Source organism: Somniosus microcephalus, chromosome 18 (assembly GCF_052327205.1).
Source record: "Somniosus microcephalus isolate GS21.2 chromosome 18, FLI_Smic_1.0, whole genome shotgun sequence".
Classification (NCBI taxonomy): Eukaryota; Metazoa; Chordata; class Chondrichthyes; order Squaliformes; family Somniosidae; genus Somniosus; species Somniosus microcephalus.
The window spans coordinates 64,219,941-64,228,728 of record NC_141004.1 but is presented as its reverse complement, the minus strand read 5'-3'; the positions used below and the strand labels follow the sequence as shown (position 1 = coordinate 64,228,728).

The following is an 8,788-nucleotide window of genomic DNA, read 5'->3' as shown; positions in this document are numbered from 1 at the left end:
CCATCTCTTTGACCAAGCTTTCATCGCCTTTCCTAATTTGTCCCTTGCTGTGTATCCTTTTTCCTTATGGCTGTGCTACAACAACCACTTCAGCAAGAACTTCGGGTCCGCTGTGGAAAGTAATTTCTTTAAAAATTGTTTAACCGATTGCAAAAATTTGGGGAGGGGAGAATAAACGAAGCTTGGGCTGCTGTGATTATGTAATTGGCGGCTTTTGTGTGTTTTTCTTTAATCAACCTGCGACAGTGATTATTCGTGTGTGTGTGTGCAAAGCAGCTGTAACGTCTTGTGTGCATGGAATGTGGTAAACTGTTGGATCAGAAGTTTAAACGGAACTCGTTCACAGCATGGTAAGGATTAACGTGTCTGGGCGCGATTAGGTTCTTTGTGCTGTTGAAGTAATTTAACCTGTGGGAGCCATTCCCAGTTTAACCTGTGGGAGCCATTCCCAGTTTAACCTGTGGGAGCCATTCCCAGTTTAACCTGTGGGAGCCATTCCCAGCTTAACGTGTAAAAATGCATCAGCGGTCGACTCCGTTCTGTCTATGATGCAGCTGAGTTAAACGCATCATGAAATTATTTGTACTGAATTGTGTAATCTTACTGGTTTTGCCCCAGTTTATGTTGTCCAGCGTCTATACAATAAACAGTCTAATTCAACATAATACAGCCCACCATCTATTGTGGTGGACCAGTGGTGCCTTATCGTGCTTATCTAAGGATAGGAATTGTTTGCTGAGACTTTTAAATGCCTATGCTTAGCTTCGCAACATGAACATGTAATGAATTTTAGTTCATGTTTTTCTTTCAGAGAACAAATTAAAAGAGTAAAGGATTCTGAAGATGTCCCCATGGTCTTGGTGGGGAACAAATGTGATTTACCTGCCCGGAGTGTGGACATAAAACAAGCACAGGAACTAGCTAGGAGTTATGGGATACCTTTCATAGAAACCTCAGCAAAAACAAGACAGGTAAGATATGTGGAGTGTGCCAAAGAACTCCGATGCTAAGGTCACAGGTGAATCAAATAATTTTGGTTCTCAGTATTTGGTTCTTAGTCAAGGTAGAGTTGAAATCATAGAATAGTATAGCACAGAAGGAGGCCATTCGGCCCATTGAGTCTGCACTGGCTCTTTCGAAGAGCAGTCAAGATTATGTTCAACTGGCATGAAGTAGGCTGGATAAACAGAGGCCAATTCTGGTCAAATCAAGTCCTGGTGGAAGAGAGCATTTTAGTTTAAAGTTATAACTACAGTTCTTGTCCATAACATTTTCCAGCAATAGGATCTGTTTCAGAAACCTTTTATAAACCACATTTTTTAATATAAATAGAAGTTATGGTGACCTATTAAATACACTTTGGGAACCCTAGCTGTCTACAGTAGTCATTCCGATATGATGGTCTGGCAATGCAGGGAATTAATTTGGTGACTTTTTCGTGTGCGAGGATTTCCCCATACTATTTTTGTTCCTCACTGTACCATCAGAAACCTCTTTAAGCCTCTGGTTGGCCCAGATTTCACTCATGGGAATACGTGGGGGCGGGGGGTGGGGGGTGATGGTCAACCTACTCTCTCTGCTGTGACTGACATACATGGGCCAGAGAGACATTTATAAGTTGTCAGTGGGGCTTTGAATCATGGTTTAACCAAAGTTCTTGCACATGCATACGTGTTCTCTTTGAAGTTTTTGGATGAGGACAACCTGTCCCCTCTCCCTGCCTCAGCACTCCATGTACAGCAGGAACCTGTATTTATATAGTGTTTTGAATGTAGAACAGCGTCCCAAAGCACTTCTCAAAGGCGTGAAGATGAAATGGACACTGAGCTAAAGGAGGAGATATTGGGAGTGGTGACCAAAAGCTCAGTAAAAGAGATGAGTTTGTAGGAGAGTCTTCAAGGAGGAGATGGCGGTGAGGATGCAGAGAGGTTTAGGGAGGGAATTTAGAGTATGGTGCCTAGGTGGTTGAAGGCACGGCTGTGCAATGGTGGGGTAATGGGAGGGTAGAATGCACAGGCGACTGCAGTCACAGGAATGAAGAATCTGTGGGGCATTGTAGTACTGCAGAAGGTTAGAGATAGAGAGATGAGGTCATGGAGCATTTCAAACACACGGGTGAGAATTTAAAATTCGAAGCAATGATGGACTGGGACCCAATGTAGGTCCCTGAGGAATGGAACATTGTGTCGGATAGAACACGGGGAGCAGGGTTTTAGATGAGCAGAAGGCATGCATGAGGGTTTCAGCAGTAAATGGTTTGAGGTACTAGTGGAAGCGAGCAATGTTTGAGGTGGAAGCAGGTGGGCTTTGATAGTATATGGGAGCCAGAAACTCGAAACCGGAGTCGGATTCAGTCTGAGACCGTAGATGGGGTCGAGTTTGTGATGGGGGCCAAAAACGATGGCTTCGGCCTTTCCAATGTTTAGGTGGAGGAAATTGTGGTTTATCCAAGACTGGATGGTCAGAGAAGCAGTCTGACAACATAGAGGCAAGGAAAGGGTTGAGAGGTGATAGAAAGCTGAGCCCATGTCTCTGGATAATGTCACTATGGGGGTGCATGTAGATGAGACAGAGGAACTTCCCAAGAATGGATACTTGGGGAAATCCAATGGAGCTGATGCAGGGGTGGATGGAGATAGACTGGTTATGATTGAATAGGTAAGATATATAGTGTGTTTTTTGTTGCTTTACTGATGCTAGTGTCTGGACTTGCTAAGATAAACCCCTTTTTGATACATCAGTCACTAAGGCATGCCTCCACATCAAATCATTGTTAACCCATCCCTAAACTTTTGGACTCGATTTAAAATGTTGCCCGGCAGCAGATTCACAGAGAGGCCCCAAAGCCTCGCACTCGATTTAAACCGCCCGGCCCAAAACAGCCCTGGCAAAGCCGGGCTCCCCCCAGCTAGTAGATAATAAATGAGCGAGGGGAAAGCTTGTTTCTGTACTGTCCAGTTTATACTTTTAAGCCCAGTTTTCCATTCACGCTGAGCTAAGACAATGGGTGTGGATGAGCTTATTTGACTGATGTCTGAACCCAACCCTGCCCTCACTCAGCATCTGAACTTGCGCACTTCAAGTAGTGTACATTGGCGATCAGTCAGAACTCTGAATGATTCTTCCCCCTCCCCACCCAAAAAAAGCTGGGCTGTGTTGAAGCCATTGTTAAACCCCCCCCCCCCCCCCCCCCCCCCCCCCAAGTACAGTGCTAGCTGAGACTGGTTAACTCTCTTCTTTCATTAACTTGCTGTTCTTTCCTCACCTCTTTGTGCTGTTTTCAGAGAACATGCCATCCCTGGCAAAGAGGCTGGGCAGGTAGTCTCTGCGAGTCCATGGTTGGTTGCTAAAAGCCCAACTTAATTTCTGGGGGAATCCATTGTTTTCAACAGTGTCATTGAATTTTTTGGGAAGGGAGAATTTTGACTTCAATTTTGAAAAATAGGTAGATTTCTATAAACTTCCTACAAACTTATTTCTATCAATTTGTTCCTGTACTGTTTTACCATTCTTAAATATGAATACTTCCAAAATTTGGTAACCTTCCGACGGAAGAAATTCATGCAGTACTTTTAAAATATGATGTGGAGACTCTTAGCTGTTCCCATCATGTTGGGACTTGTAATTTGCTATTGCAAAAGCCCTTAAACCTGTTCAGAAATATTGGCCCAGAATTTGCGGTTGCAATGACAGCGAAACTGTCAGCGTTCCCCCATCATTACTGTGTGAAACAGACAGCAACTGACTGCGCAGTTAAACGCAGAAATCTGGAAGTTGCTGTCGGTGATACCCTGCTCCTCCACCGGGTGCGCTGTTGCAGTCTTCGCAGATGGAATCAATTAGAAATCACTGATTTGACGTGAACTTCACTTTTTACGCACTATTCTTGCTGTAAAAACCATTGAAAAAGTTGAGCCTTGTTGAATGAGGTATAACTGAGTTTTTAATGGCATACCAAGTCATAATTACTGCTGAACAACCTCTTTGGCCCTGCAAAACGACATTTATACTGTGGAGTGTCATTCATTCCACTCCATGATGATAATTCCATACATTCTTAAAATAATTACATTTTATTTTATTTTTAAAGTTTGATATTTCAGTTTCTACCTTAATCCCATGTGTATGTCCCAATCTTTATTTTGCATTCTGTAAAATTATTAAAGTGAATGATGGACCTGCTTTTTACTTCCTGGTTTGCTGTCTGAGAATTCTTCAGTGTGATTTGCTGCTCCGTCTGCTTGATGACATCACTGTTACTGGACGCCACAGATCACCTATAGATGGCGACAGAATGAAATTGACGTAATAGGGGAAATTGACGCCACGGAGCCCGCTAAATCTTTGTGGGCCGCTTTCTTTGAGGTCAGCGGCGAGCGCATCCCTTCCCTGCTGACTGCAAAATCCAGGCCAATCTCTCTAAGCTGATTATTGCTGTATTGAATTGAAAACTAACTTTTAATACTTTTAAGGGCATTAAAGTGAGCTGGCCAAATTTTAACCAGCGGAATTTGAGACTGACCATCAAGGCTTTGGAGGTCTAATTATTGCTTCTGCAGTCAAACCTCCCGTAACCGTTGCTGGAAAGTGTGTCTGCACGTCAGATAGGGGCAGGATCGAGCTTGGTTGTGATGCCCTCCATGACCAAATAATCTGTTTTCACTTGTGCGCATGCACTTTTTCTCTTCTTCCCCCGTACCCCTCCTGAAATGGGGCGAAGTGCTCCTTCAGTGGCTTAGTGGGAGCTATACAGACGAAGGTTCCATTCCTGGTCTGTGCTGAGTTCGTCGATCACAATGGAGCAGAAGTTGGGGGCACTACGATTGGCTTCAGTGCCCATAGTCTAGCGGCCGGAAAATCATCCGGCTTTCCCTTTCCTGATTGCTCTTCAGTGACCCATGCTGGAGCGTGCCCATGTGGGTGTTTGAGAGAACAGGATTGGCTCGGCTGTAATGCTCTCTAAAGTTGCATATCCTGCTGACTCTTTGCTGTCGGAAGAAAGCTAGCTGGCCACTTGGGTGAGGCACCACCTGCAGTGCACGTGACTCTATCTCGGGAAGGGTCAATGGCTTCAGGGGAGATGGAGGGGGGATGGGGTGGAACATACCCTAGGTCCAGCTGTGCATCTTTTGCATCCAGAACTGCAGAAAATGCTGTTCTAAATGCCAGTGCCATAATGTAAAATGCAGTGCTCCGATATCCAGTACAGGTTGAGCGTCCCAAATCCGGCAACCTCGGGACCGAGGCCGAGCCGGCTTTCGGGTTTTTCCGGACTTCGGAACGTGTTTCTGATGTCCGAAGTCCAGAAACGCCCGAGCCCAGGTTGCGATGTTTCCGGACTTCGGACATCAGTAACACGTGCCAAGTCCGGAAATGTCTGGGCCCAGGTTGCGCTATTTCTGGTTTTTGGTAAGCCTCCCTCAGGGTGTCCGGATTCTGGAACATTTTACGGGTTCCGGACCCCTGCCACCAATTGTCCCGGATTCCGTAACATCCCGGATTCCGGAACTCCAGATTTGGGACGTTCAACCTGTATTTACAAATGGAAGATTTCATTTGGATTACAGCAACCTCCATTAGGCAAAATATAGCACGGCAGCAGTAACCTTATGGTTACATTACTTCTTTAAAAGTGTAATCATTCTTTCTCCGCTATTGTATCAGCTTCTTATTAAAGTCTCCTGATTGTAGCACACTCCTCCTCATACTTGCCTGCTTGCTGGATTGAGGTCAAAGCTTGTACTATCTCCTGTTGTAACAAATGCTCTCTTTCTCAAGGTTACAACTGGAATTCCTTGCCTCCCTCAGTCTGGCCTTTTCTCCTACTCGTTTTTAAAACCTAAGCTGAAAATCACCAAATCACTACTTATAACCGCCTTCTCTATTCTTCTTCTCTCTGGTGTTCTCAGCTACAGATCGTAATCTTCCACTTCAATATATAAAAAAAAGTTTCCCAATCTATTCGTTCTTACCAGATACGTCCTGCAGGCAAATTCAATACTGCACAAACCTGCTGCACCTTCACTGATCTGTAGACTGGATCAGTCTGTACATGCCTGGAATTTTACTGAATTAGACTTGTGTAAACAGCGCAACCTGATACTTGTCTGGTAGTTTGTGAACTCCAGTAGCCGAGTATTTCCTTCACTTTTAACGAGATGATTTTTTTTTGTTTTTCCTCTCCTCCAATTTTCTTCCTCCTATTAGGTGTTGACTTCTTCCTGGCACTGTGCACTAGCTGGTACCTTGCCCAGTTGGGTATTTTTAATGTGTTAAGTTAGACAGTTTGTGCTGGCAGGTTAGCTGAGCTGACAGGTCTTGCCCTCACAAAATGTCCACCCTTACCAGCAACGGTCACTGGATAGTGATCAGGTGTGTGACCAGTGTGGACTTTTTATAACTCCCCATCTCCTCCCCCTACCTCCGAGCCCAGACCGTTAAGGTCAACTGAAGCTCCCAGTGGAGATCAATATAGAATAGGAATTAAACCTGGAACCTCTGATCTGTACATCTCAGTTGCACACTACAGTCCCCAGCACTTGTAGAGGGCACACTGGTGCTAACACAATTTGTCTGCTATATGCCCTTCATCTGCAACACTCAGTCCCTTATGATTAATCTAAAATTTTAAAGAAAGTTCAACGCTCTTGGAAAAATTAGTTAGTAAACCAGTCCAGATACAGTGGACTCCGTGCGAGATTCTGGAGGCTGTATTACAGCGGAGATGAAAGGTTACCTGCCAGCTGCTTTGTACTTTGGGCCTTAACAAGGTGCTGTTTACTTATTAAACCCGACACCAGTTAGAGATAATTAACTTTAATAGGTAATTGTACCTTCGCGAGGTGTGAACTACTGACTGAACACTTGTCTTGGACCGAAATAGCCGATGCAGCTAATCTGCTATATGGGTGTCTTTGTCATTGACTATAATATGAATGGTTAGCGCTATTTTGCCGATTTTAAAGGATTGCCCAGTTTAAACATAGGTGGTTTAAGTGGTGGGGACTTTACCACCTGAGGCATCAGGGAAGCCCTGACAAATGTTCTTCAACAGAATGCTTGAATGGAATGAGATTTGCCAATTTTACTGGAGTTTGACAGGCCCATAAGAATTTGTCCAGATAAATATCATTCTTCCGGGCTGTAAAATGGGGAAATGGATTATATTTTTAAAATGTACTCTGATATATTTATCTAGCAGTAAGATCTGACGCAACATTTCAAAAACCTTTTTTTGATGAATATTTATTTTCCTTCTTCCCATCCCACATTATGTCCCAAAGGGTTGAGGAGACACGATAGTTGAGCCCTCTGACTAAAAGTCCCACTGCTGTATTGCAGCTATCGTTCCAATATTTGTATTGGCTGAAGTTGATGGGAATCACTAAACACACTCCTACTAATTGGAGCTATATGTACATTTAAAAAAAAATAAACAATGTTAATAAATTTGACCAACAATGTTGGTGTTTTAAGAATATATCCACATTCCTTTAATTGCTTTTCATCACATATTTAAAGGAATTATCTTTCTTTTGCAATATAGGGGGTTGAGGATGCATTTTACACACTGGTACGAGAGATTCGGCAGTACAGAATGATAAAACTCAACAGTCAAGATGATAGAAACCAAGGCTGCTTGGGGTTAAAATGCATAATTATGTGATTAGGTAAGTAATACTTCTTTAAAAAAAACTTTCCAGTTATTTTTGTTCTCAAAAGACCTTTCCTTCAGCCGGGACAGTAGAGAATCCCCAGGTTTGGGGAGGGGGGGAGGGGGGAAGGAGGAGACCGGGACCCTTTTCCATAGCCACTACCAAAAGGCACTCTGTATCCATCAGCTAAAGGTCATTTTATATTGTAGCTAAAGAAACTAGGTTATTAGGCTGCCAGTCAGAGGTGTGTACAGATACCTGATTGAGGGCACAGGTGGTAGCATAAACTTCAAGAGCAGAGCAATTAAAGCACAGCCTTGAACTTTCACCTTAGTATGCATTTCTAAAGCCGTTTGGCTGACTGCTTTTGTAGCACACCATGTACTTGGTGTAAAAACAGAAAATGCTGGAAACATTCAGTCGGTCAGGCAGCATCTGTGGAGAGAGAAAGTTAACATTTCAGGTCGATGACCTTTCATCAGAACTGGAAGATGTTGTAGATTAACAGTTTGTAAACCAGGGCAGAGCCATGGAAAAGGAGGGCGGGGAAAGAACAAAAGGGAAAGCTGGCGTTTATGCTCCACACGCGCCGCCACCCACCCTTCTTCATCGAACCCCATCAACATATCCTTCTATTCCTTTATTTCTCATGTTTATCTAGCTTCCCCTTATGCATCTATGCTAGTTGCCTCAACTACGCCTTGTGGTAGTGAATTCCACATCCTAACCACTCTCTGGGTTAAAAAGTTTTTCCTGAATTCCCTATTGATTTATTAGTGACTATCTTATATTTATGGACCCTAGTTCTCATCTCCCCCACGAGTGGAAATATTTTCTCTATGTTCACCCTATCAAACCCTTTCATATCTTAAAGAACTCTATCAGGTCACCCCTCAGTCTTTTTTCTAGACAAAAGAACCCCAGCCTGTTCAATCTTTCCTGATGGGTATAATGTTTCAATTCTGGTATCATTCTAGTAAATCTTTTTTGCATCTTCTCCAGTGCCTCTATATCCTTTTTCTAATATGGAGACCAGAACTGTGCACTGTACTCCGTGTGATCTAACCAAGGTTCTATACAAGTTCAACATAACTTCTCTGCTTTTCAGTTTTATCTCTAGGAATGACCTCCAG

At 43.5% G+C, this 8,788-nt stretch overlaps 1 protein-coding gene across 6 annotated transcripts in view; it reads left to right on the top strand.

The window, feature by feature from the left end:
• nras (NRAS proto-oncogene, GTPase) overlaps positions 1–8,788 on the top strand; it is a 128,263-nt gene that overhangs the window by 33,643 nt on the left and 85,832 nt on the right. For all 6 annotated transcript variants that reach the window (XR_015081731.1, XR_015081730.1, XM_086011588.1 and 3 more), the window contains exons 4-5: positions 812–971; positions 7,547–7,670. Coding sequence is in view for 4 of the 6 variants with exons in the window: in XM_086011588.1 (XP_085867714.1) it covers positions 812–971; positions 7,547–7,666 (280 nt within the window). In the remaining 2 variants the exon portion in view is untranslated. The remainder of the gene's footprint in view (positions 1–811; positions 972–7,546; positions 7,671–8,788) is intronic.